The sequence below is a fragment of the Cyprinodon tularosa genome, unplaced genomic scaffold, assembly GCF_016077235.1.
Source record: "Cyprinodon tularosa strain WSP-4 unplaced genomic scaffold, ASM1607723v1 ctg22, whole genome shotgun sequence".
NCBI classification, from domain to species: domain Eukaryota; kingdom Metazoa; phylum Chordata; class Actinopteri; order Cyprinodontiformes; family Cyprinodontidae; genus Cyprinodon; species Cyprinodon tularosa.
The window spans coordinates 350,535-378,394 of record NW_024038821.1 but is presented as its reverse complement, the minus strand read 5'-3'; the positions used below and the strand labels follow the sequence as shown (position 1 = coordinate 378,394).

Sequence of the window (27,860 nt, the reverse complement as noted above, 5' to 3'; positions counted from 1 at the left end):
TAGTTAACCATTCCTATAAACTTCCAAAATCTCTAAATTAAGATACTTAATTTGTGGAGTGTTTCTTTAAGAATAACAGAAAACTTTGGTTTTTATGAAAGTTCTATTCATTAAATTTGAATTTGATTGAATCCTCAGACCGAACCCATCAAGTATTTGCAGGTTTTTAAATCTTGAGTCTTTTTTTTTTTTTTTTTTACATTTCAACACAATCTTCCTTAAAAAATTACAGTGTAAGGCCACAGGCACTGAGATGATATTCAGTAGGTTTAAGCCTGTCTCTGTTTCTGCAGTCTCGTAGCTGAAAAACACTCAGCCTTATGAGTAAACCCTATTTGGGGGGGAAAGTCGGGTAAGATTCACTCTGCCATTCGAAAACAAATGACACCAGCAACATTGCAGATGGTTGCAATCAAAAATTTAAACGACATGCAAGCCCCGCTTAGCCTATCTCATTTCTTTTCTCATCTGCTTTTTGCAAAGCGGAGCTGCAACACTGCAATGTTGTGTAAGGTCAGGCCTCTGCGTGTGTGTGTGTGAGTGTGTGTTTAATTATCTTATCAGTATTTAATCTGTACCAGTCTTATTCCTTATCATAAATCTTATATTATCAGTCTGAAAGTGAGCAAAATAAAGCTGTGTTGCTGACTGTGACTTGTCACTAAAATCACCATAAATGACTTGCAGTCTATGAGGCATGACACTTGGAGAGGAAGAGATCATATTTGGCCAATTTTTACACTAATAAAAAAAAAATGCAGGGTTGCAAAACTCATCGAACGTGTTTTGTAATCTCTAAATTATTGAAAGCAAAATCTGTGAATCGTAAATCGTTCACTCCGGATCGTCTCCTGTGAGATTATCATCCCGTTACCGCAACGTTTGTGTGAATATTTACAGTGGGGTTTTGCAGCGCGTACGGTGGGTTTCTCCCCATCATTTGACGGCACATATGGCATGAATAAAGAAGAAAACATTGGCTGTTTCACAAGTAGCATGCCAATTCTGAGAGTAAACAGTTATCACGAGGCGTTTCCGTGGATGGATCCAGGGAAGGGTTCTGTGCTTGGACGGTGATGGTAGACTGCAAATATTACTGGGGTCTAGGCTCACAAAAACATTAGCCCCTCAGTTCCACACTGATTGTAGAGTAAATCATCAGAACTACCGTAGGACTGGATTTTACTTTCTCATTAATGCATCACCTCTATCACACCAGTGTATTTAGAAAACAAAGAAATAACTGAAAGCTGACGGTTAGATCCAGCTCTCTGCAGAACAGCTACTTACATGTGATTTGTTTTAGGCAGTGAAGCCGCACACTTTGCATGTGGTCATGCAATCTGAGCGTAACTTCTGCAGACTCGCAGTAAATGCTGAGTCCATGTGTGTGTGCGCTGTTTGTGCTGCATACTCTTTTGCCTTTCTGCACTTGAGTGTCCCTAGATGTCTGGCTGGGCAAGTATTTTCCCCACCTACTGACAGACACCGTCCTCCACTGACAAGCCTGTCCAGAAGTATGCTGATATTCAGGTTTTGTGTTCTCCCAAACAGAGCATGACCCTATAGGCCATGGCTGCAGGGCACAAGGCTGCGTTCAGTTACATGCTGTTCTCCCTGATCTGACGGGCGGCTGATATATGTTGGCATCCTCCTCAAACTTCCCGTTATGGCTCGTGTAAAGAGATACACTGTGACTGGTCCTGACAGGTCATGGAGGAAAAAAAGTTGACGAATAAGTCAACTGACTTCAGTTTTTTTTTTTCTTCTTCTTCTTCACACAGGGCGGTTGAAAAGCTGTCTTTTAGGAAGTTACAGTTTAGTTTTCGCCCACGCTCCTTAGATCTCCCCGCCTCAGGTGGTCGTCTCCAGGCCCTCCCATCATAGGGAGACAGCCCACAGCATAATACTGTCACCAGCTGCAGAATAATAGCTGCATTCTATCATAACACCTCCTGCACAAGGACTCATCAAATCTTGAACGTCTGTTAGATATTATATAAACGGTGAACGTTCACACATATTTGCAAGATATTTTATAGAATCTAAAAGAAAATGGCTAAAGGAGCTTTAAACTTTTGTCCCTCCCTGATCTTACACCTGTACTTATCAAGCCATTGCTTGAGGGCACGGTTCAGCAAACACCAGAGAGAATATTAGGTAAAGGAACAGGTAGGACAGGATTCAGGTCCTCTAAACTGCCCAACTCGTCAGCATCCTACTGTCCTCTTTATTCAGAGGGACACTTCAGCAGTTGATGTATTAAGCAATATTTCCAAAGATGCTGCTACATGTGTTACTACGGGAAGTTTAAAAAAAAAATAAAGCAACTGAAAGCTCACTCCTTAATAGCTTCAGGCAAGAACAGATAAATCGTCTGGACACTTAAAAGACAGTTAAAAGACAAGGTGTGACAACTAATTGTGAGTGCAGAAGGACAGGATTGCAGTCACTGTATGGCAGGCAATTAAAGGTTTTACTGTAAATACGACAGAAAATCAAAAATGGATTAGTTCAATAAACGCCAATATTTCTAAATTATTTGTGCAATTTTCCGCAGGTAAATGCTTGATCATATTATTATAACTAATATTAAAATTTAGACATTTCAAATTGGGAAAAAAAGTCAGATGTTTTACAGGTAATTAGGCCTACTAAAAAAGATTTCCAACATTTTAAGACAGAGATGTTAGTTAAAAAAACATTTTTTGACGTATTTAATGCAACAACTATGAGGAGGCTCTGTGAGAAAAGAGAGACATGGAGCAAATAAATCATGAGCCCAAAAAAAAAAAAAAGAGTTTTCAGCACACATCGGGCCAGAGATTACATCATGAAGTTTGTGCATAAATTACCCAGATTAGGAAGGCCCTTTGAATTGGATTTAGGCATAAGCCGAACCCACGGAGATAAAGGTTAGATTGATATAATTGGATTTAAACTATTTAAACGGTAGGCCTTAAAAGTTATCTGATTGCAGTTTTGGAAAGCACTGTATCAAATAAAAATAGATCATTGTTATTATCACAACAAATGTGTCAACTCTAAACGTTTTTCTTTGTAAGAAAGTGTTTTTTTTTATCACTTTCCTTTATCTAATTATTAGCCTCAAAGTGAACTACTAATAATAGGCCTTCAAGCATTTAGAAGGACAAAGAGGAAAGCTTTGCACAAATGTCTAAAGCGTTTGGGACACGTTAAGAAAACTGTGCAATTAGTAATAATAATAATATAAAAAAGAAAAATACGAATAGTGCCATGACAAATGTGTGTTATGACGAATTTAAGACATGTACCCGCATGCTTTCAAACTCAAAACATACGCCCTCACTAAAAGGGAGTGATAAAATCTGTAAATCGTGAAAATAAAGCTTATTTAACTCTATGAAATTTTATCACACAAGCTATTATAAAATAAGTAATAAATATTGTGTTTAACAAATTAATGTCTTCTTGTGGTCAGTTAATTCCTATATCCAAACTTTAAATGCATAAAATTGGTTCTGTTCCAATAATATATTTGAGAGAAAATGCTTTATTCTTGCAAAGAAAAAGTTTAGATTAAGCGTGATAAAAGTGAGGACAAAAATATAGTATTTATACGTAGAAAATATTTCTTTAAACACACAAACTCACCTTGGACCGTCTCCCTGTGGGTCAACGATAAGTGCTGCGGGTTCACCTGCTTGCGGCGGGACATTGCCCCGGCATTTACTCTGGCATCGCCCGGTGAACGGCACTTGGAGTCGGCTTGAACCGTGGTGTCGGTGAGCAGCTCTCCTCCGCACTCCGTCCGATCGCGCTCTTCTCTCTTCGCCCCAGACAGTCTCTGAACGGGTCAACTTTAACGCGCGTCAAGCAGCTGGAAGAGCGCCGCGTGATGAGGGTGGAAGATCCGCGCGGGAGTCCTGCCGTGGGAGCAACACCTGGATCGCGGGTGGGAGTGAGCCAAAGTGGGATTTATTTTTTTAAGGCTGCGAGGGATCGATGAGAGCAGGTTAGGAGAAGTGTTGCAAAGATCTTTTGTTATTTAAAAATCAATATAAAAAAAAATCCTGGGCTTCCCCACCTCTGCAGCGACCGCTGTATCAGAGAATAGACCCTGTTTATTTTTTCAGAAATTTCTCTTAAAAGCCTATGATTGCCGTATCTAGGGGCCAAATAGCAGCTGTTTACTCTGTGTGCTCCCTACAGTCCTTCCATCTCAGCAGTGGTGCGCTAAATGACCCTTTGGCACTGACTCCTCCTGTGCGTTTTGGCATTGGTGCGCGGAGCGGCAACTCTTGGCTCCAGCGGCACTAGCCTTGCTGATTGGGAGACACATTAAACGCACACACACGCAAACACACACACACACGTAGGAGAGAGAGAAAGGAGAGAGAGAACCCAGGCAGGCAGACGTGACACCTCCTCCTTTTCTTCCAACAAGCTGAGGAGGTCCGATATTTCCCAGTTTCCTATAGTGTTTGAGGCTACTTCCAATCGACGCACGCGATGAAAGATGCTCTGTCCGCCTGGATGCGCGCGTGTGCGCGTGCACGGCCGTCTATTTGCCCCGGACAGATTCAAGTTCAAGTGCGCTCTCGTTCTTCACGCGTCAGACAGGAGCTGGACAAACGCAGACAGCGGCGGCTCCCAGGGGCTCCTCCATCCGCTCCGAGAAGTAATCACCAGTCATCAGCGCTTACTTACTTAACAGGCTCATGCTTGTCTGGCTTTTGAAGCAGTGTTATGTTACCGCCAAAAATAAACCATCTCACCTTTGCATTCATCATCATTTTATCCTCCAAAAAGCTTGCACATTTCTTATTTCTTGCAGCTTTTCTCTAATTTATTAAGATGTCATTAAAAATGTCACATAAACACAAGGGGTGGTTAGACCTCCCGCATATCAGGTCAAACATTTAATTGCTCTTAAGATACTTTTATTGCATGCATGCAGTCATTTAAGCATTATTAATATTAAATAAGGCTCGGATGCATAATCAGTATAAATGTTAAGCATATATTTCCACACACTGTGACACAGGGGGTGTGTACAACATGCTGCAGGTTTGTTATCAGGGTAGTTTAAGGCAACAGTACCCTCTGTTGGCACATTCAGGAGACATAGCAGATCTATTCAGAGGATAACACCTTAAACAGCTTTCTGAATTTAACCTTGTGCCTTGCAAAACCTTTCATCCTCTGTAAACCTTTTTTACATTCTGTTAACCAAAAACAGTAAACAAAATGGATTATGATTTTTTGCTGTCAGACCATCACTTAGTAGCTCAGAACTGTTAAGTAAAAGGAAAACACTGCCTTGTTTTCTGATTATTTGACATATAAAAAACAAATTTGTAAGCATATTTAGCTCTCTTTAGTCTAAAACGCCCAAAATAAAACCTTATCAACCAATAGACTCGACTCATGTGTAGTTTTTAAACCAAGACATGGTTGACAGGTCTGAGATAAATCTGTAAAAAAAAGTTTAAAAAAGACAACATGAACATATTGGTTCAAAGATTGCATGGCCTTCAATCCTCTAATGCGTCTTTAGTGTTTTCCAGGCCAAGGACCCCCAAACTGATGGCAAGATGGAGCAGGGACCCCCTAATTATATATATATATATATATATATATATTGTAGGAAATTGTGTATATCAAACTGCTCCTATAGTCGCTCTACTACATATGGAGTAATGTAAAAAAAAAAAGTAACTTCTCCCTGGCATTATTAAAGTATTTCTGATTCCTGGTTGATGTGACAGGTGTTGTGAATGAAACGGTGCCCAGCTTGAAATAACTCCTGTGTGTCGCTGAATGTGTGCATTGATGACTGAAAGAGATCTTCTTCCTCCATTTATCTGTTTAATACAGTGTGTTAAATTCATGTTAATGTGCATTTAAAGACATTTCAATTAGTGGAAAAAATTGCAGGGGGGAATATAAAAAAAAAGTCTAATCAACCAAAACTTTCGCGACCCCCATGCAGTACCTCCGTGGACCCCCTGTTGAAGACCTCCGCTCTAATGGAAAGAATACAACACAACTACAGAAATACCAACACATAGTCATCCACCGAGGGGTTTTATACTTCAGCCCTGGGTGCATACTGTGTCCCTTGTTTAATCTATCTATATCAAATAGCTGACGCAGCTCCCACAGTGCAAAAATAATGGCCTGCCCCTCAAAGTGGCATTTGAGACTCCTAACCTGAATGCAAAAGGTCAGCAGCGGGAGAAGCAGACAAGAAGCTTATGGAAACTCTGGAGGAGCATCAGAGCTCTGCTCAGGCAGAAAATGTGTTGAGAGCACAAATTGTTGTTTGTGCACTCTACAATTCTGGAAAGAAGAAAGCCATTGATGAGAGGAAGCTGAAAGTTGTCCCCATGCAACATGCCGAGTACGCTGCAAATCTGCCATAGAAAGTCGTCTGATCACATGAGATGAAAACAGAACCTTTGTGGCCTACATATAAAACACGGTGTGGGGTAATTGCTACAAATTCCTAAACACTTCATGCTTATCTTAAAACATGGTGGTGGCACCGTCATGCTGTGGGGATATAGGTCAGAGTTTAGTTGAAACGACTTGACTGAGCGCCAGGTTGTTTGGCATAACAAAGAGAATAACTGGCGCAGATATTCCCCAAATGACATGGAGTTGTAACTGGAGCATATGTGGTTAAAGCATAGGTCTGAGGGGTTAAAAGTAAATGCATTCCACACTTTTCAGGTTTGGTTCTGTTAAAGAATACAGAAAACTGCAACTTTTGCCAGTGTTGCAATATGATGAGAAGTAGAATGGATGTGGATATTTCTGGTGCTGCACAGAATCCAGGATCTGAAAGTATTCTTAGAGCAGATCAGGCCCACTTAGGGGCATTAATGGATCTAAAGGACAATCGTTTAGAACACTCTTCTCTGTATTCAGCTCATATATGTACAGGTAAGTGCCTTTTAGACAGTATAGTTCAACCCCCAGTCCGCCAGAATATTACCATACAATTCAAACTTATGTTAAAGCTGTAATTTGTTTGAAATACTCCGTAGAACAAAAACGAAAGCCTCTCATGGCCATTTAAAGTTGACAATATATTTCCTGGATCAGTGGATAGAAGTGTGCAGCCATGGCGATACATTTTTACAGCCTGGCCATTAATAAAACATGGTGGGCAATTTTAAGAGCATTAGAAGTTTGATTGCTTCAGGGCAGGCCTGTGGGACTTTCAGGACAGTAATTATTTATATAAATGAAATGTCATCTCAGTTCTGGCTCAAGCAGACGTAACCTCAGCAGATGCCACATGCAAAAAACCAAGGAAGCGTTTTTGTCTCGCAGACCGGCCATAGCATGTTTGAACAATTCAGTTTGTTATATTACATGAAAGTAAAAGTCAGAGCATGGGGCTGCAGAGCAATAGCAGCCTCGGACATGAAGGGAAACATAATGCTGAGTTCACACGCTCTCCCTTGCCATGTCTGCTGGCTGTGAGCATCTCCTTGATCCTCACTCATAGGTTTCTTAATAATACATCAATGTCTCCATTATAGCTCGTTTCTGAAGGCTCGGGGCAAAAGCAGTTTAAGCTTGGTTTCAGAGGGCCAACATGCCCTGGTTGTGGACACAGGAAAGGTTTTAAGTCCAAAGTGTTGCCTCCAAGGAGACACGCATCTGTCGTGGCAAGTGTCCTTGTTCAGTACGAGTTAACCTGAACACACCGCGGGGCAACATCCACACAGCGGATGAAAACATAACCAACTGAAATGGATGTTCTGTCCGACTGAGAGACTTTTTTTTTTTTTTGCTGAAACTCATTTTCTTCAGTGAAATCCACCAATGTAAGCCAATTTTAGACACTAATTTTTTATGTTGAGGTGAAAACAGTGTGTTAAAGGCAGGATCCTGCATACAGAGTGGAGATATGTACAATCATCTTAGCTGCCTTTGATTGGGAACATCCTTTCCATTTTTTATGTGGTACCATCTTAGAATTAAAGAAATGTTACAGTCACAGGGAAACTAAAAATAGACACACTAAGTGCTGCAGAAAAGTATTTTAAATTTTAATATCAGACAAAGATAATCTCAGTATGAAAAAAAATATGTTTTCACGGGATGATTTTGTTTATTTAAAGAAACAAGAAATCCAAACGTTGCAGGGTGATAACAGAAAAAGAAAATAGCTTTTTTTTTTTTTAACACTAGTGAGATTTTTTCCTGGAACAACAGACTGTTTACATCACAGCTTAAAAACTGGATTTAAGGTCAAAATATGAATAAGCAACTTGGAAACCTTATTTTTTTATTTTTTCTGAGTAATCTACAGTTGAAATTGCTGCTTATTTCTAGATAATTATGCTATGAATCCATGAGCCTAATGGTCTGATATTTTCCTTCAAGATGTCATAAGAGAGAGCAGAATTCATTGTCCAGTTCCTGAAGTGGCAAAGCAGTCCCAGACCATCATACAACCACTACCATGTTTAACTGTTATTGTGGGATTGTGTATCAGACATGCTGTGTTTGATTAATGACCTCCTAGAAGTGCATTCAGAAATATTTTAGCAAGCTTTATATTGTCATTCAGGTACTTTTACCTTTCTTGTTTCTATGACAGTGTGGGTGGAGTAATTGCAATTAAACAGCTAATTCATAACGGAGCATGGGGGAATGGTTATATTTTCATAGAGCTATGTTGGTTTAAATGATTTTTTCTCTAAAAATAATCACCATTTCTAAACTGCATTTAATAGAAATATGCTTGATGGTCTAAAACATTTAAATGTAAGACAAAAATAGACATCAGTTAGGGAAAAAAAATGCTTTCTCAGGGTATAATACAAGGCTCAAATACGAATTTGTGATTTTTTTTCTTGAGTTGCAGAGGTGAAAAATAAAACATTCAAAGCCATTTTGATGTGATTAACCACAATGTGACAGGGCTGACATAAACAATGAAAGGTCCACTCCAGGAGAGCTCGTGGTAATATGAATATTGCTGTGGGATTTTCTTATAGTCGCTGCTTCATTATGCAATGTTTAATATTAATAAAGAAAGTATAAAGATATATTATTTATAAGTTATTCATAGTGTGGTTGGTGTGTGTGTGGATTTGAGTGACAGATTGAGATGCTCCCTTGCTTTGGGCAATACAACCAGACAACGCTCTTACTTTTCCACAGGACCCGTCCTAACAATTTCTCCCACAGTTAAGAGGATTTGTCCGAGCAGGGGTGAATATATAATGCATGCAGATTCCAATTTTTAATGTGGGCCGAGTAAATGATTCAATGCTAGCGTTTCTCAGAAGTGAGGCCAGGAGGGGAGTACAGAGGGGACGTGATGTTACTCGTGGTCTGCTCTTACGACACAGGCTGTCACACTCTGAGCAGGCCCAGATGCTGGTGGTTCCAAGGCATTTTAGCCATTGCAACTGCATATATCCAAAGGAATGACTAATGGTTATTTCCATTTTGCAGGGCAAACATTGCTTACAGTGTCTTGAAAATTATTCAGACTACTTAAACTTTTTAAAAACATTATCAGATAGAAACAACAAACTTTACTTTCACAAGCATGTCACGTGATGGACCAATACAAATAAATGCATACTTTTAAAATGGACAGAACAATAACACGGTTTTCAGCTTTGAGTCCAGTAATAGAAATTGGACATAATGTATTCTTTGTACCCTTTGTATTCAGAACACCCCAAATCAATCTAGACATTAGAGAAGACTATGATTTTAATTTCAATGATAGAATGTGTAACACTTAAGCCTCAATTACATTTCCCTTATAATTGCTACAACTGACTAATCACTGACAAATATGGCTATGGTAAAAGTAACTAGGAAACTGATTATTGCAAATAAAAAACTGCATTTACCTGAGAGACTTTTATGATTAAATATGAAATATTTTGCACATGCCTATTGCAGGTTTTAAGCTTATTTTATTATCAAAGAATTATAGAGACATAAACCTGTATAAAGGGACTGATATATCAGTAATGAATTTAAAAAGCCTCAGTTTATTAAGGTAAAAAAAAAAGTAGAAATCACTAAAACTATTAACTACAGCATTTAAAATTAAATTGAAGGGTCTTTCACAGTGGGACAGCTTAATCAGTCAAATTATCAATCACAGTGATGTAGATAGAGGTTCAGAGAGAACCTACAGTCGTTATAAAAGTTAAACTCCACCCCACCCTAAAGTATAACTTAAATTATCATAAAAATAACTGGATAAGTTGTTGAATAACTATATTTTGAACAACGGAAATGCGTGAATTTCGTTTGCTGCTTTGAGATGTACGCATTGAATAGCGGGTTGAGTAGAATGAATATTTGTCTCCCTCTAGTGGATATTGATAAAAACAACACATTCTCTATAAATGTAGTTAGATTTTTTTTTTTACCTCACCGTTGATAAATAACTGGGGGAAAAAAAATTATATATATATATATATATATATATATATATATATATATATATATATATATATATATATATATATATATATATATATATATATATATAAATATATTATTTTTTTTTTGTTATTTATTTATTTAGTATTCATTTACCAACGGTACATTTTTTATTTTGATTGACTTTTGGGGCTGCTTTTGGAAAATATATTACCAGAAAACACGTGTGTCCATTTATTTCCTAGGCACTGACGTTAGTGACGTATAAAGGAAAATGGCGGTGTCCTTGTTACAATGGGGGCTGTTGGTACTCACTCGTTAGCCAATGTAGTGTGAAGAACTGCGATTTATTCTAACATTTGTCTCCTCTATGGGATTTATCCAAACGCATACATGATAAAGGTAAGACTTAAGTATCATTACATAGTATGATAAACGATAAACCGCTCAAATTTTAGACACTCTGACAGGCTGATGTGCTTGTAGCATTAGCTCCAGCTAACTTGCTAAGCTAATGCTAGCGAGTAGGTTGTTAAGTCTTTTTCACTTTTGTTTTAATATGTTTTGATTGTTTATTGAGCTTTTAGAAACTCACACTTTTTGTGTTGCGTTAAAGTCGCATTCTATGCTTAACAAGACTATGTTCTACATATTTCAGCCACTGTTATAGAAAATGTTAAGGGTCAGGTGGACAATATTATGCTAAACTACTAATCCCTAAATGTACAATTTCACAGTAAATCAGAAACACACAGTGTAAGAACTTAATATCGATTTTCTAGATTTTACTTATCAGAGAACAAACTTTAATTTGACAACCTTAGAGCTGATGTAGTGGTTTCTAGAACATGTTGCTAAGAAAGCAACTCTATAAATACAGCTATTAATCTGTTAAGCATTTTTACCTTACCCTGTTCTATGATTTAAAGTCGTTTTAATGTGATGCCAGAGAAGTTGCTAGCTGTCAGGCAGCTCGCTAACACAAAAGGAAGGCTGTGCCCTTTCCTTGCTTGCTCAAATGACAAATCTAAGTTTATGGAAATATTTTGGGCCATAACAAACTAATATTTTGAAAATGTAAATTTTCTGAATTAAAAGTCGTTTTTCAGAGCAGTTTTAAGTTATCTTTAACTGTTTCTTTTAACATCTCGGTGTTATCTTTCCGTTTTTATGCCCCTTAGATAATTTTGCATCTCATCACCAGTTCTGTTTATGCAGATCATGACTTAAGCCCCTGTCACACCTTGAATATTTAGACCAGGATATGCCTGACGTACGAAAAATCTGGCAAAAACGCTGGCGTATGGTGGATAATTTATGAGTACGCTTAAGCACACTGGCACCCGTTGACATATGGCAAGTATATGGGGCCATATGTGGGGCTTTACTTGATCATTGACATGCGTTAAGTGTACGTTACCCAGAAAAAGCTTATCCAAAACCTATGAGTAACTTGTGCATAATTTATAGCATAACTTATTGAGAACTTATCTCCATTGCATATTGATGTATTTGACATGTTCCAGAGGACCGGTGAAGGTTTTAGTATAAAAAGAAGTTCAGAGGAGGAAACTGTCAGTCCAGACTTCATCCCCATCATAGGATGAGCATGAAGGTTAGTGTGATGGATCCTCCCTGCATTCATGACCACGATCAACAAATTTCCTAGCGGACATGACGCTGAATCTGCTGCGATTGCAAACCTTCTTTTTTTTTTTTTTTTTGGAAAAAGGTAATCAGCAGCTAGGTTATTACCGTGATCAAAGATATTTTATTAATGCAGCTTAGGTGCCTCCAGGTGCATTGCTGCCCCCCCCTCAGGACACTGGCTTGGGCATCATTTCATGGGCATTACGCTGCCGTCGTTATGCATAAGTTCGGCTGTTGTTGGACATATGCTCTGGACCTGTTATGAATACTCTATGTATACACCCAAATTTGAGGAAATACATTGAAAGTTCAATATATGCCAGCGTTTTAGGAGATTCTTGAATGTCAGGCATACGCTGTCTAAATCAGCAAGATGTGACAGGGCCCTAACATAAGTAATGCAACTACCAATATTCTAGTGAATGGTTTGAGGAATCTAGGTTCTGCTTCACCAGCTCAGAAAGATCCTCAGTCACTAAATGAAATAAATGGCATCCTGCTTTAGAAGTATAATTTGTAAACAAAACAACTTGTACTTTAAAGAAATATGTTAACTAAACCATTCTACTTATTTATATTTAATAATGAAGGTGAGATTTTAAGGTGCATATTATTTTCTGGTACATATTGGAATTTGTTTGTGCTGATTGTTGTGCCAGTATTTTCATACTGACAGGTAGTCAGTAGTTGTTGTTTTTCCTCCTGCATCTCAATAGTCCAGCTCAGCAGGTCCATCCACTTCTTCCCCACAAACGATGAAGGAACCCAAGGAGAACATGAGTGGCCAAGCAACTCTGGACCACATCAAGCCCTGCTGGTACTGGGACAAGAAGGACTTGGCACACACCCCCTCTCAGTCAGAGGGGCTTGACCCTGGCACAGAGGCTCGTTATAGGAGGGAGGGAGCCCGCTTCATATTCGACGTTGGAACCCGCCTTGGCCTGTATCCTTTAGTCGGTTAATTTTATTTAAAAAGAATCTTTAACCAGCATCTCAAGGACACTTGATTTTGAATTTTTTATATGAAGTGTAGTAAAAGAATGAATCTGAGCAGTGAGAAATTTACAGATAACCTTAATTCCACTAGGAATGGGCTTTTTACATTCAATATATTTAATTTTGTTAAAGATGCACAGGTTTGAATGTTTTTCATAGTGAAGTATTGAGGTAATTCATGTTTGGATTATAGCAGCCAAGGTAAGCAGTATTATCACGTTTTATTTATAAGAAAATGTGTTTGTATGTGAATCCTTGACTGTTAGCAGGCACTATGACACACTTGCCACGGGCATCATATATTTCCATCGTTTCTACATGTTTCACTCCTTCAAGCAGTTTCCCAGATATGTGAGTCCGACCTATGATCGTCTATTTGTTTCTTTTGTTTTTTAGGTAAATTTTGTTAACAGAAATGAATGTTGGGACGCTTGTTTCCTCAGGTAACTGGAGCTTGTTGCCTTTTCCTGGCTGGAAAAGTGGAGGAGACCCCGAAGAAATGTAAAGATATCATTAAGACAGCCCGGAGCTTGTTGAATGATGTACAGTTTGCCCAGTTCGGAGACGATCCAAAGGTCCAGTATGCATTATACTCTCTCTATCTGTGTTTTAACACCTTTATGAATATTTTTACCCTGAAAATCCTAATAGGCTTATTTAAATATCAAATAATGTCCAAAATCGTCAAAATAGGAATTTACTGATATTTCCCACTTTAAGCAAGTCAGTCTTTCATAACTTTTTTAGTCTAAAATATTCTCTGAAAACATTTCAATTTTATTTATTATTCCTTTTAAAGTCCAATGTGTTAATAAAGACTGAAATTGTTTATCATCAATACTTCTATTTTTGATGCACTCAATATTAGGGATGCACCGATTCTCTTTTTTCACCTCGGATATGATACCGATATTTGAAGTTTAATGTCGGCCGATACCGAACCAGTATCAAAAACACCACTGAATTATTGTGTGGGATCATTCTTCTGTGCATATGATTTGACTTCCCTTTTCTTAAAAAAAAAAAAAGGAAACAATATAAATGTTATGACTCATTTTTTTTAACAACTGTGCACAAAATCTTAAACCAAAAGTTCTTTGACTTGCTCAACATGTAAAAAAAAAATGTCATTATCAAGTATCATCTGTGTGATTTTTTTATTTTTTGGCCTGTATACTGTTACATGAAAAAATGTCACTTCTTTTCTTTGCTTCCGAAGAAGTTAGCTGCCTCCCGCTGCTTCCTTTTTGTTTGCCGAGTCCGATAATAGGTGTTATAGTTAATATGACCGTGTTGTGTTGTTGCGCTGCCGCATGACGGCAGAGCATAGCATAGAGTTAGAATGAATAGATCGGCCCCTATATCGAGTCAATTGTCACCGATACAATCTAGTTTTTTTCCTTACATCTGGACCGATACCAATAAAAATATCGGATCGGTGCATCCCTACTCAATATTGTATATCAGGAGCAACACTGGGATTTCAGTAGCAGAGCTTAGTGGAATTTAAAAATCCAAATTTTAAATATTTGTTTTTTGTACTGCTTAAACCCTATAATGTTTTTTTGTTTCCTGGGAGATGTAGACATTTGACAGGCTGTGTGCAAAAGGCGCAACAACGTCTACATTTGAAATGAATGGATACATTTCATTAGAGGGAGGAGAGAAATCAGAGGTCATGTGACCTCACACCAGCATTAAAAATCTACTTGATCCGTTCATTAAAAAAAGGCAGCCTGCTTGAACAGTGACACACACACACAGTAATGTCAGTTTTTGATGTTCATAATTATATTACATCACATTTAGTAAAATACTGTCCTTTATGAGTGATTAAATACATATTTTTCAAAAATATTTAATTTTAATAGCTCAAATAATAAGCATCAAAGTGTGTATCCTGGAAGATATGTTGCCAGGGTACTCCTTGAATTTCTGAGTGAGGACTCTCCTTCACAGAATAATTCAGATTAGGTTTTACTAGTTGAATTGCCAACAAAAATTCAATGTCAGTTCCTACGTCAATTTAAAAAAAGGGTTGTTGTTTCTGCTGGATCAGAAACAACAACCTCGAACATCATGAGCAGCATGCAGACTAACAAATATTCAGCCATGTTTAAAACTGCTCTTGTCCTGACAAACTGCAGCCAAAAAAAGGTTAAAACAAGGAAGAAATGAACAACAACAGAATAAGCTCCAGGTTTCTCTAATCGTCCCACGTTTATTTTGACTTCACCATCACAGTTTAACCTCATGGAGGTTCATTACAGTTGTTATTTTACACGTCTTTTCATACTTAAATCCCCTCTAAGGATTAAAGCTGCTAATATTAATGTGTTTGCAGCAAGACTGAGATGATATCTATGTCTTAAAACTGCCTCTTTAGGCTGCAGTCTTCAAAGCTTCATTGGCTAGTAAAGGCCAACCTGTTTCGTCAGTCCTGATTCTGCTCGGTAAAATCTGGGGGAAACACTCCTGTCCTTCTATCTCACAGCATTGTAACATCTGGTGCCCTCCAGTAACTCTTGTGTTCCTCTTAGCAGTGTTTGTCAAACTAAATCACCCAGTTTTTAATAAATGTGCCTTCTTTTGTAACAGGAAGAGGTAATGGTTTTGGAGAGGATCTTGCTCCAGACTATCAAGTTTGACCTGCAGGTGGAGCACCCCTACATGTTCCTGCTGCGCTACGTCAAGCAGCTCAAAGGTAAGTCGGTTCAAATACACCTAGAAAGAAACCCTGGCACAAGGATTCAGACTAACCTTTTCAATATTACATTGCAGGAGAGAAGAATAAAGTCTGCAAGGTGCTTCAAATGGCCTGGACCTTTGTCAATGACAGGTGGGCATAATTATTGGCTCACTGGTTTTTAATCTAGTAACCTGAAAAGATTCATTTTATTCTGGTAGTTTCCTGGCGAAAGTGAGACTTAAACCCAGTTGTCTGTGTCCCTGTAGCCTCTGCACTATGCTTTCCCTTCAATGGGAGCCAGAAATCATCGCAGTGGCTGTGATGTACCTGGCAGGCCGCCTGTGTAAATTTGACATCCAGGAGTGGACGGCTAAGCAGTCATCCCGCCGCTGGTGGGAGCAGTTCGTCCAGGATGTCCCTGTTGAGCTTCTGGAAGGTACTCCTCTCTGTCTGTAAACCTGTTTCCTTCACCTCAGATCTTTCTCATCCTAAATCCGATTCCATCCTCTAGACATCTGCCACCAGATCCTGGATCTGTACTCCCAGGGAAACAAGCCCATCCCGCAGCAGATCCAGGAGAAGGAGCGCGCCTCCGCTACTCCGACGTCTATTCCTCCGGTACCACAGGGTCAGCCCCCAGCTGCAAACCCTCCTCCCCCTCCTCCTCCTAAGAAGACCTCCCCTCAGGTTGGCAGCCCCGCACGCCAACTCAAACGATCACATGTAAGAGATACAGAAAATAAGATACCGTCTGCTTTCTGTGTTTAAATATTTTGTTTTAACATGTAGAAAGTAATAAATCTGCTTTTGTTTCAGACATCTCCGAAGGATGAACCCAAACCTCCAGGTATTCCATTTGTCAAATGCTACCCTGTCTTGTAAACGTATCTACTTTTATGTTTGTGAAGAAAATGATACAGAGACAGAAGTTATCTGAGACTGAATAAACTTCTGTCTGCATCAGTTTATTAAATTTGGCAATAGAGTCCCAATTAAACAGAGGTTTGGTGTAGGGCCTCTCTAGTATCAATCAAACTGTTTGCAGGCTCAGAGTCCCCTCCCTGCAGTCTGCAGCAGCGTGTTTTCTTTTCAGGTAGGCCTGGTTTGGCTCCTGTCATTGGCTGCTTCTGTCTGCCCTGCTGTTTCTATACATACGACAGATGCTGTGATTATAGCCAAATGTATATCTGCATTTTATTTTACCATAAAAGGTTTAATTGAAAAATTTTTTCCTGAGATTGGTCTCTGACTAAGCTGAGAGCTGCTTTAGTTTCCATTTAAATTTTATTTTATTTACAGGGAAATTTATAATTTATCCCTAGTTTCATCCTTTTCAAGAGCTATCGGTACATTTTTAGATTTTATTGATATAATCATATTAGTATTCCTACTTTTGAAGTATGGGATACAAACATTGGAAACTCCAAATAATTTGAATTAGAGGAAAAATGAATCACATCCATGATAAGATGTTGCTGCTGGAAGTGAACCTCCACCCCACCCTAAAGTGTTTAGGTGAGATTCACCAATGTTCTGGGATTATTCTGTGTTTAGCTTCTGATAGACTTTAAAAAGCTTTATTATCCATTTTGTAGAAAATCATCTTTACAGTGTGGGTCCAATGTCTCCAGGACATTGGTTGTTGTTGTTGGATGAAGTGCATTTTTGAAAAAGTTTTCTTTTTTATACTGTGGATTTTATTTTGGGTGAATAAATTCATACCACACTTTTTAGATTTGACCAAATATAAAAGGTTCATCAGCTACTGTTTTTTTTCTTTTTTTTTTTTTTCTCCTATATAAATATATCAGAGAGAATTAGCAGTTTTGTCAGTTTATGGCATGTCATTCCAATAAAATGCAAAGCATTATTTCTTTTTTCAATGATCCTCGATTTAAATTAAACCCAGACATGCTGACAAGTCTTTTATGCTGTTTTTGACAAATTGCAGAACAAGCTGGGTCAAAGATCCCCAGACTGGAGAGCCCTATGCCCCCCCTGCCTGCATCTCAGCCTCCCCCAGGTAACCATGACACCTGCTGCATCTATCCACCTTTTATCTGTATTTTAGGATTGTTTTAAAAGTGGTGCTGAACTTGGGGGGCCTGGCTTCCAGGACACCCTGCTGTTTGTTTTGCGTTCCCCCCAAAACAGACCCTTAATGAGCCGCCAGTTCCCCTGCGGTCAATTTTGGCTTACAGAGCTGCTCAAAATTGTCTGCTTATGTAATGACATTTCGTCTGGACAAAACACTACATGCTCCCAACTTCACCCAGAGCAATCTGATTAGTGCTTAAGCATGATAATGAGACCTCCTGTGATCTTAGCTTGGCTGTTCGTTCCTGTCTGGGAACAGAAAGGTTATTTGGATCAAGTGGGAAAAAAAAAACAACCCTCATGATTCTTACTGTTCACATGCTGAGTGCTTTACTTAAAAACTCATTCTGTCTTTTTCTCCCACACAAGCTCCTCCTGCAGAGGCTGAACCAGGAAGTGAAGCTGCTCCTCCACTTCCACATGCCCCACCCCCACACCAGCCTCCTCCCTTACCCCACCGCCCTCCACCACCCCCACCCTCCAACTACCTTATGTCCACCACCAGCTCCTACATGTCAGGAGAGGGCTACCAAAGCCTGCAGTCCATGATGAAGACTGAGGGTCCCCCCTACACCCCCATGCCCCCCAGCTACCCACCTCCAATCCCACCGTATCATCCACATGTCTATCAAACAGCTGCAGCACCACCTCCAGGTCCGCCGCCTCCTCCATCCACCTACCCTCCACCCAGCCTGGCCCCTACTTACCCTCCACCAGGCTACAACAGCTACCCTCCACCACCGCCTCCTCGTATGCCCCCAGGCCACGTTCCACCTCCAGGGATCACGCTCCCTCCTGCTGGGTACCCTCCTCCACCCCCCGTGCCTCCAGGACAGTCCCAAGTGCCCCTGCCCCCTCCACCAGGAATGCCCCTCAACCGTGGTGGCTGGATGAGATGATCTCCAAACAGTTGATTTGAGACTGCTCCAACCAGAATGTCAGGTTTTCCTGTCACAAACTGAGAGAAATTCAACTGATTTCTCTTTGGTAAAGCTGAGGATAAACAGCTGAGTTGGAAATAAACTTGAAATGACAAGTCGGGTCTGGGAAGTATTTTTAGGAAATATATTCCAGCTGATCACGTTCAAAGGTTTTGATTCCTACACAAAGCTACTGACTAACCATTAGAATCCATTCACTGAGAATGTACTGAGAAACAGCAGCCCCCTGTTTCTCTCTGTATCACACGTACATCTTCTATGGTCTTCTATGGCATCGCAAAGACAGGTTCCAGTTGATTTTCTTTTTTTCTCTTTCATTTAAATCATGTCCTTTGCATCTTCTATAGTTCTGTTGCTTTTTTTTTATATTGCCTTCTGTTGCTCACCTTCTTTCGCATTGTCTCCAGTTTTTTGGAAAAGCAAAATATGAAAATGCAGTAGTTACGGCTTTTGTAGTTTGACGAATTATTATCAGTTTTTCTTTCGCGTATAATTTAAGCTCTAAATCCTGGCCTCATGTTGCAAACAGTTCTGCAACTATTAAAGTTTGTATTTTCCTGTTTTGTCCCCTCTTTTGAGTAAAAAAGGTACCACAGAAGTTATAAGTGTTCTGGTTTCTAGTGACTTATATTTAGTTATCTGTAGATTTTGTTTTCTCTATGATGCCAGCATTCATTTTATCCCTGACCGTTAGGCTGTATCTAAAGTTATAACTTCTCCCGATAAGCCAATTTTTTTGGGAAAAGGGGATGAAGCACGTGGACTAAAAACCTTATCACGATATTTTTTGGTACTATTGTCATAACAATGAAGGTGAGGATGACAAAAGGATTTTCTCATATAACTATGGCTCGGACTGCATACCAAAAGCATCATAGATATAAAAATACCGCTGCTTAAAATTAGACCAACTTAAAATAAGCTTCAGGGTGATTTATAACACTAAACATCCAAAATTGAGCGCATTTAATCATCTCCGTGTATATTCTCAGTCATCCAGGTTGCCTTTCAATTGAAGTCTGATTTGTGGCCACTTTTTTTTTTATCAAATTCCTCAGTGTTTGGAATGGAAAACTGAATGTAATGTTTTAACAATTCATACATTTCTTTGGGAGTTTTAAACATTAAATTCAAATTATTTAGATACATGATAAATGATCTATTTTGATACATTTTATAACTGCCCACCCCTACCAGGAAGGCTTTTGTTTTAGCACAAGCCTTATGAGGTACACCGCAGTATGGTGGAGGGTCTATTATGACCTTCAAGCAGTTTCATTATGAATACTTTAAAATGTTACATTATAGATGTGTACTCTGTGGCCTCTGACAGGAAACCATTTATTTCAACAGTAGTTCTTCAAAGCTGCCAATACTTCACATCATTTTCTTTCAAGACATAAATTCATCTCTTCAAAATTCATTTGAGCTCATGGATTTGAATCCAGATTGAGATTAGCTGTAGGGAAGATAGGATGGGAACTTGGAAATATTGCATTAGAGGTATAAATGCTGTATGTTGTTCAAACGCATTTCCCCAAACTAAATATATATATATATAAAGTTTTCACTTGTACTGTGACCTTAAACTGTCAGTGATGCTCTACAGTTTTTCAGTATCACAGATGAACAAACATAAGTAGGACAAAGTCATTGGCTGTTGTCTTAAAAACTTCTGATGGCACTAGTTGCTGCTGCCAAGGTTATTACATACAGCTTTATTTTCTGTTTTCACAACCTTCTTTTCTCACAATTAGGCTAAATGCTGAGAGAGTGAGGGTATAATTACAGGGATAATCTACATTTCAAAAATATTACATGCTCCAACATTAAAACACTGTGCATTTCAATAAATGCTGTTCAAGTCAACTTAAAGATATGTCCAAGAATGAGACTAGGAAAAAGCTCCACGTTTTTCTCACAAAGAAATTAGATGGAAGAAGAGCTCTTAGTCACTGTAGATGAGCGGATGCATAGTTTTTTAATGGATGTGGTCAGGTGAGCTTTGAGGAATAACAGTATAAATAAACGTGTGAATGCTTATATTGTATAAACGTATTTATTTGTTCACTTAATTGAACTTTTTGAGCAGTTTAGACTTGAAAGTTAAGTAGGAATCAGGATTATAGACAATAGGAAGGTGAAGGGGTATGATTAAAGGAGTTTCTCTTTTTCAAACCCCTTTCAGACATAAGCACAAAATTATACACAACATAATTATACATGTCATTATTTATGGTATTCACATTTTTTCATTCATTCTTTAAATCAGATAAGAACTTTTTTATAGTAACTATGCCAGAATTAAAGAATAATTCATACACATTTTCTTCTGTCTTAAAATTCAGACATTTACATTTCTTTAGTCGGTATGATTGCCATAAAACGTAATACCTTAGGTTTGAACTTTTCATAATAGTTGGTGGAATTAGCTGAACTGTAGTCGGCTTTTCACACGTACACATTTCTAAAGGACTGACATCAGGCTCATGATGACCCCTCTGAATTATTGCCTTTGTTTTTATGTCCTTTTATTAATTTGCTTATGACACTTTGGACCAAGCTGTAACCTACCAGATAATATCTAGAGAATATTTTTGTACTGCCACATGATGTGCATTTCAATAGTGGAGCCATCACTTGATCAAATGTCTCTAACCTGTCATTTATATATTAGAAATGTTTGTGTTAAATCTACCTGAACAAAAAACAGGACATTTTCTATGACAGCAGGGGGTGTCCCTAACCTCCTTAAACACTTCTACACTGTAAAAAAAAAAAAGTTTCCAACAGATTGCAATTTTGTTGTTTTCATTTAAGAAATCAATAAAGATTTTGTTCAGGAAATGTTGAATTTGTGGACACTTTCACCAGTTTTTTTGTTTGTTTTTTTGCTGAAGGTGACAGAGGCTTCTATAAACAGGCTTCCTTTTTAATGTGACTGAATATTGTTCATCACATTATAGAGACCTTTAATATTCATACTGGCACTCTTATTATTATGGAAAAGTCAACGGGTTGGAATTTTATTTGTGTTTATTTAAATAATTACATATATAACACATTTACTAGTAGCTAATTTCTTATGTATACCTTGCTCTTATTGGCTTCATCCCCCATTTTTCCCTCCAAAGTCTCTGAATTCTTAGTTGTATTGTTTCCATAAGCTGTCAAAAACATTCCTCAAAGATGTGGGTCCATAGTGACATAAAAGGAATGTGCAGGTTCTCCAGATGTGTTGACTGTATGTCCATGAAGCAACCCTCCTGCTTCGCAACATCCTAAAGGGGTTTGGCTGGATTGTGTTTGAAATTATTCCACATTATGTCGTGTCGATAAAGGATTTATATGATCAGGAACTACACCCTTTGATGTTGGGGTGTTTAAAACACTCAGTACTTCGTTTAAAGTGTGCCAAAAATAGTTTAACAGTTTTAAGCACTGATACATGATTTTATGTTGCTTTAACCTAAATCTGATGCTGCCATCTGAATATTACAGTAATAGCCAAGAGTCATCTGATCAGACTTTTATTTTGGCTAAACTTTGGTAAGCTACCGGACAGATTTTGGACTTAACTTGCTAAATACAGCACACTGCAAAAACTATCTGGAAATAAGTAAAAAAAAATCTTAAATTAAGTATATTTAGCCTTAATTTGAGCAGGTAATTAAGATGATTTGCCAATGGAAAAAGTATGTTTACTCTTAAAATAAGATAATTAGATAATATGCACTTGTAATAAGACAAAGCAATTGTTTTTTTCTTATTTTAAATAAAAATTGTCTTGTTCCAGTGGCGAAGTGTCTCACTTAAAGAAAAAAAAAAATGCCCTTATTTTAAGTAAAAGTGGCTTATTTAGATAAAAAAAAAATTGCAGTGCATGAGATGCTGCTGCAATTAAATATTAATACTTAACACAGATTTAACTTGCTACCTAATACTTACCAGCAGAGGGTGTTCTTGGTCCTCCTAGGTGGGGGTATGAAAAAAAGGAGTGTTTTTTATAATAAAGACAGCACTTGACAGCAGGATGAATCAACTCGTTTATTTTCCTTTCCCAGAGTTTGCTAAAAGTGGCCTAATTCATGTCCAGTTCACCTGAAAATTGTTGATGTCATCAGTGAAATTCATAAGAAAAAGTTACAGTCATGCTAGTTGCTACAGGATGGAAGTCTGAACCAGAGATTCAAGAGATTGTGGTTTTACTATACAAGTGGAAAGTGGAGCATTAAAGAGGAAAAAGTTTAAAAAACGTATTCGGGTACCAAATTGAAAACAAATTGAGAGAAAATTTGGCATATTTCAAACTTAATGCCACTTTTTAAAGTATTCAAAATTGTACCATGGCTTTAAAGCAGTTCCTAGAAAAAAAGGACACTTTAAAATTAATAGTTTAATTACTCTTCTTTTTTTTTTAAGGGCGTAAAGGTCCGTAAGGACAACCTGGGAAATGTTCTACTTTGGAACAAATAGCACTAAAGACGATAGAGCCCGTTCTGTCGGCCACTTTCATCTGATAAAATTACAGATTCAAACAAATCTGCCAAATTCTTCAACTTCAAAGCTACTGTTTGCTCTCCAATCTCTATCTTAAACCTGGCAATAAATACGCTGATGGACTGCTCATATATTGACATCAAGAAATACTAAATTTTACAAAGTTTCATGGCATAAAGACATTGAAGGGAAGACATACTTCTTAGAAAATAAAAAAATAGAAAAAAAAAAAACATGCACCTGCTGAATCCATTACAACAGAATTGAAATCATTTCAATTTAAAACCCACTTATTCAAACTTTAGTGCACCTGCTGTTACCTCCAGAATCTTACTGCAATGAAAAAGTTGCGCCTGGATTCAGAAAATGCATTCAATAAACCATCATGTGACCAGATGCTACAGCTGCAAAAAAAAAACATCCTGTCTCCATTCACGCAAACATGCACACTAACGCACCAACAGACTCAGAAATGGGTAAAGGTAAAGCTCTCGCCCCCCCAACCTGAGACAATGATTGTCTTACATGCACACAGCATACAAGCTCTAGCTTGTTTCACAAAAATCATAAAATCATCTGCAGAATCCAAAAATCCTCGATACATTTTCAGAGGTTACATCAAGAAGGTATAATAAAGGTTCATTTGGGAAAAATTATCCTAATAACATTAATAATATAAAACTGTTCATACTGAAAGCAAACCCTGTGGAAGGTTCCGACTGTGTGTGCTCTCAAAACAGAAACTTTTGATCACATGGCAACTCTAGTGTACAAATAAAAAGAGAAAAAGTTAAATCAAGAGAAACTATGAAGTAGTACTATGGTTTTATACACATTATACACAAGTTAACAGTGATCCCTAGATGTAGCTATTTATAAACTTGTCTCACAAGCAAAAGGCGCTAGATCACAGTGGGTTTCACCTAGGTTAACGATTTAGATTGCTAATCCTAATTATACTTGTCGACCACTAGGGGGCGGAAAGATATATTTATATATGTGGCAGGAGCTAATGGTTCTATAATGGGGTACTATCAAAAGTTATCCAGGAATTCAGCCACACTGTAGCGTTCTCATCCCAGCAGCATGTGTTATTGAGCAAGAAAAGTGACAATTTATTAAAGAAATAATTTGTTAAATAAATATTTTATATATTGGAAATATATTTAATGAATATATGTATTTATGAATTATAGGAATGATAAAACTAAATTTAGAAATTTCCAAATATGTATAGTTACTCCATTTAAAATGAAAACTCTTTGTATGTGAAAAGCCTTTATAGTTATTTATAAATTTGACTTTTTCTCCACAATATTGGTTTGCAGAACAATTAGTCTCATGAAGGAATTTAAATGTGAAACATGTAAATACTCTAACATTTTTCACAGTCTTTAATTTGTAATTTACCAATTTTATGAATTCAATATAGCATTTTAGTAGCATTAACTGTATATAAGTTTTATTCAATAGTATGACCTATATATTTATCTGACAAATTATTGACTTGTGTCACTTTTGGCTCTCGACATGCAGGGAGGTCTCAGCTCCTGTGGCTTTGTCAGGTCTGTGCTTGCAACCATGTTGCACCGCTGGCTCATAAGAGAGCAGCTATGCTCTTAAATAAGAAGCTAAAAGCGGGTGTGTGTCTGTGGATAAAAAGTAATTGGCCAAACTAGCTGCCAGTAGTCAACTTTACCATTGACAGGTTAGGAAAGAGTACATTTTGACTGTACATGTAACTACCGGACTACATTGTTCATTCTGTAGCCTTCTATAGAGAGTGTTTGCTGCAGGGAAGCTGAGCTTCGTCGGCAGTGGGGGAGCACGGCGTGACGGGTCGTCTAGGCAGGTAGTAAGGTGGCGTTATCCCAGGTAAGTGTGGATCGGTTGCGTCGTCGGCTGCCGTGTTACAGCGGGCCCTTGAACTGGTTCCCAGAGAGATGCTGCCTGATGGACATTTTTGATCCTGCGGCATCGCCCAGTTTTCTCCACACCACCTGTAAAGGAGAAGCAGAAAGGAGGAGCTGAGTGATGCAGCAGAGCCGCTGCTGTTCCACTGTGTTTGGAGGAGGTGGGGTCGGATATGTTTGAGAAGAGAGAGAGAACTTCACACAACCACAGCAACCTCCCAGCTACTTTATATAAATAATTTAAATCAAGGTTCATATTTTGAATAAAATTAGAGAAATAAATGAACTTTCCTTTAATGTATCTGAATATGCAAAACAGTTCCGCTAAACTGCCTTCCTCTGTGTGAGGCTTCTATGTAAAGGGGCCCTCTGGGGACCCTGGGAATATTACAAAAGAACTATTGTAGTGTTCCCCAGATTCCTAGCCTGTCACATACCTTGGACAGCCAGACTGCGCTTCTCTCTCTCATCAGTGCACCTTTTATTCAGCACAAGGCCTTTTCAGCACCGACAGAGAGAGAGATGGTGGAAAATGAGGGGCAGCAGAGAGGAAGACTAGATAGGCGAGAATATGTGGTTTTGGTGGTGGGGGGTCGGGAGGGGGGGGTGCTCTTTTCCCTGCTGTTATAGAGTAATTGCTTTGACAGCTCAACTGTGAGCCTCCACTGATGGCTTCCAGAGCAGCATTTGTTTCAGAAAAGAGAAAAGAATCAAAAGTTGGGAACAAGCGGAGAGAAACAAGGCCGCTCACACTGGAAGAACAGAAATATCAAGCTAGAGCTGTACTGTAATGTGTATTACATATAAAATGTAGTGTGATCCTATGTAGGTCAAAGCTCTAATATTGTAAGGCTACATCGCCATCATTTAAAACAATTGGTGACACCTTCCTTGTACTTTAACAGGTATAAGGCCTTTTTTATATGTGTATTTAACACATTATTTTAGATAAAGTTGGAATTTATGTAAAATACTTTGACATAGTGTTAACATTTCACATTACAATTAAAAAGAAAATGTATTTATTTTAAAACAGGACTTTAAAATAAAAAAATAGCATAACAAGTTAAACGATTGTGTTGGAAAAGAAAATTCCAGAGTTTTCCCACGATAAGGAGCGTGACTATCCATTTAAAAAAAAAAAAGCTGAATCAACCCTAACGTCAGTTCATCAAGATATATAGGCGCCACCATGTTGTTTGGACTTGGTACAGTGATAAGCTGACAAATCAAAACTCTTTAGAGCAAATTCTGCAGCTGTAGCCTCCAAAGTAGCTTTAATGTTTGCAATGATCAGTTAGAAAGACACTACTGATGTCAAATTAAATTACACTTTAAATGAGTTTCTGTTGGTCTTACGTTGCACATCTCTCGCACGATGGCCTTCTCCTTCTCACTGAGATCGTCCTCATAGTCCTTAGGAGTCTGCTTGTCCAGATTCTCGTGGACCTCTAGAACCTGATTAAACAACAGGAGAAGCTATGGTTTCAATGACTGATTAAAGAAAAAAGAAGATTGTTATAAAGGCTAACTACATTAACCACATTACACAAACGTATGTGAGATGAGCCAATGACTGACCTTCATGGCGTGCACCACTGCCTCAGGCTTCTGGACGCAGGACAGGTAGCCGGTGGCTGGAGACGATTCACTGGTTGGTAGACGGTTTGTTCCCTGTAGAAGAACGACAGGAATATTTTTGTCATCCTTTTTTAAATAAACCAAACAAAGCAGCAGCAAAATGCAAATAAAGGGCACATTGCAAAGGTAGAGTAGAGGCTTTAAATCAGTGCTCTTATCACATCTGCTGTCACTCAGAGTTTAAACTAAATGCTCCTCCTCCCTGATCTCCTCCAATGAACATAAACCAAAACAAAGAGAGTTCACCACACTCTCTCCACCTGGATCAGGATAAAAAATACAAGACATTTCCTGTACTGAAGCACCGAAAATGTCATCCCTTTCATCACAGCTCACATCACCTCCATTGGACTTCTTTTTTTTTTTTTTTGCAATCGGTTCCAAGGTCTGCAACCTGCACAGCGTGATTTAAACTGCTGTGATGGGAGCAGTGAGCCAGCAAGGAGAAGACCAGAGTGTTTGCTTGACTCATCTCACCCCCTGGTTAGCTCCAGACAGTGGCTCTCTGTTTGGGGGACACAGAGATCTCAGGGACACACAATGGCAGCATTCTGTGTGACCTGGCATCAGGACCCAAGAATTAGACACAGCTCTCTGGCTCTGTTCACCAGGATTCAATTCATGCCTGTGATGCTTTTATCAGCTACCTCCATGAGCCAGTTTGGATGCCCAAACATTCATCTAGCAATAATAACCCAGTGATTTCCCCCTAGACAGAACAAACATACATTTTTGTCTGTTTCTGATCATTCCTATCATTTGCTTTGTTTGTTTTCTTTTAAGAAAAGTCTCCATCATACCTGGTTAAGCACAAAGATTATTATAATCATCACCCTTTCAGTTAAGTTGATTTTAACTCCATAAAAGATTGGCTCCATTCTGAAAGAGGCCATCTGTTTTTAATAGCCAATCGAAACTAATAAATAATGGTTCCAGGCTTAAGTTCAAAACAAATATGCACAGGATTTAGTTTCTATTGGCTAATGAGCAACTACAGTACACAATCTGCCC

General features: G+C 38.4%; 3 protein-coding genes across 7 annotated transcripts in view; 1 reads left to right on the top strand and 2 right to left on the bottom strand.

Annotated features, from left to right (window-relative positions):
- The window catches only part of bcl11bb (BAF chromatin remodeling complex subunit BCL11B b), a 33,810-nt gene extending 29,161 nt beyond the window's left edge, over positions 1–4,649 (bottom strand). Inside the window, exons 1-2 of the mRNA XM_038286131.1 lie at positions 4,070–4,649; positions 3,637–3,974 (exon numbers count right to left, since the gene is read on the bottom strand). Of these exons, the coding sequence (XP_038142059.1) occupies positions 3,637–3,700 (64 nt within the window). The 5' untranslated portion in view covers positions 3,701–3,974; positions 4,070–4,649. The remainder of the gene's footprint in view (positions 1–3,636; positions 3,975–4,069) is intronic.
- A 6,031-nt stretch (positions 4,650–10,680) lies between these two features.
- On the top strand, positions 10,681–19,397 carry ccnk (cyclin K). Its single transcript, XM_038286079.1, has 11 exons — positions 10,681–10,824; positions 12,789–13,015; positions 13,338–13,419; positions 13,512–13,643; positions 15,667–15,772; positions 15,850–15,907; positions 16,024–16,193; positions 16,269–16,480; positions 16,574–16,604; positions 17,709–17,780; positions 18,224–19,397. The coding sequence occupies exons 1-11, from the start codon at positions 10,816–10,818 to the stop codon at positions 18,751–18,753; spliced, it is 1,629 nt and encodes a 542-aa protein (XP_038142007.1). The 5' UTR covers positions 10,681–10,815; the 3' UTR covers positions 18,754–19,397.
- A 5,485-nt stretch (positions 19,398–24,882) lies between these two features.
- ccdc85cb (coiled-coil domain containing 85C, b) overlaps positions 24,883–27,860 on the bottom strand; it is a 63,069-nt gene continuing 60,091 nt past the window's right edge. For all 5 annotated transcript variants that reach the window (XM_038286125.1, XM_038286126.1, XM_038286127.1 and 2 more), the window contains 3 exons: positions 26,790–26,882; positions 26,568–26,666; positions 24,883–25,295 (listed from right to left, as the gene is read on the bottom strand). In XM_038286125.1, the coding sequence (XP_038142053.1) occupies positions 25,206–25,295; positions 26,568–26,666; positions 26,790–26,882 (282 nt within the window). In that variant the 3' untranslated portion in view covers positions 24,883–25,205. The remainder of the gene's footprint in view (positions 25,296–26,567; positions 26,667–26,789; positions 26,883–27,860) is intronic.

What these genes read in the sequence shown, in the direction of transcription:
- ccnk (XM_038286079.1), top strand. An exon ending in TCAAGCAGTTTCCCAGATAT is followed by an intron (nt 13,420 to 13,511) that starts GTGAGTCCGACC and finishes TTGTTTCCTCAG; the next exon opens with GTAACTGGAGCTTGTTGCCT. An exon ending in TGCATCTCAGCCTCCCCCAG is followed by an intron (nt 17,781 to 18,223) that starts GTAACCATGACA and finishes CTCCCACACAAG; the next exon opens with CTCCTCCTGCAGAGGCTGAA.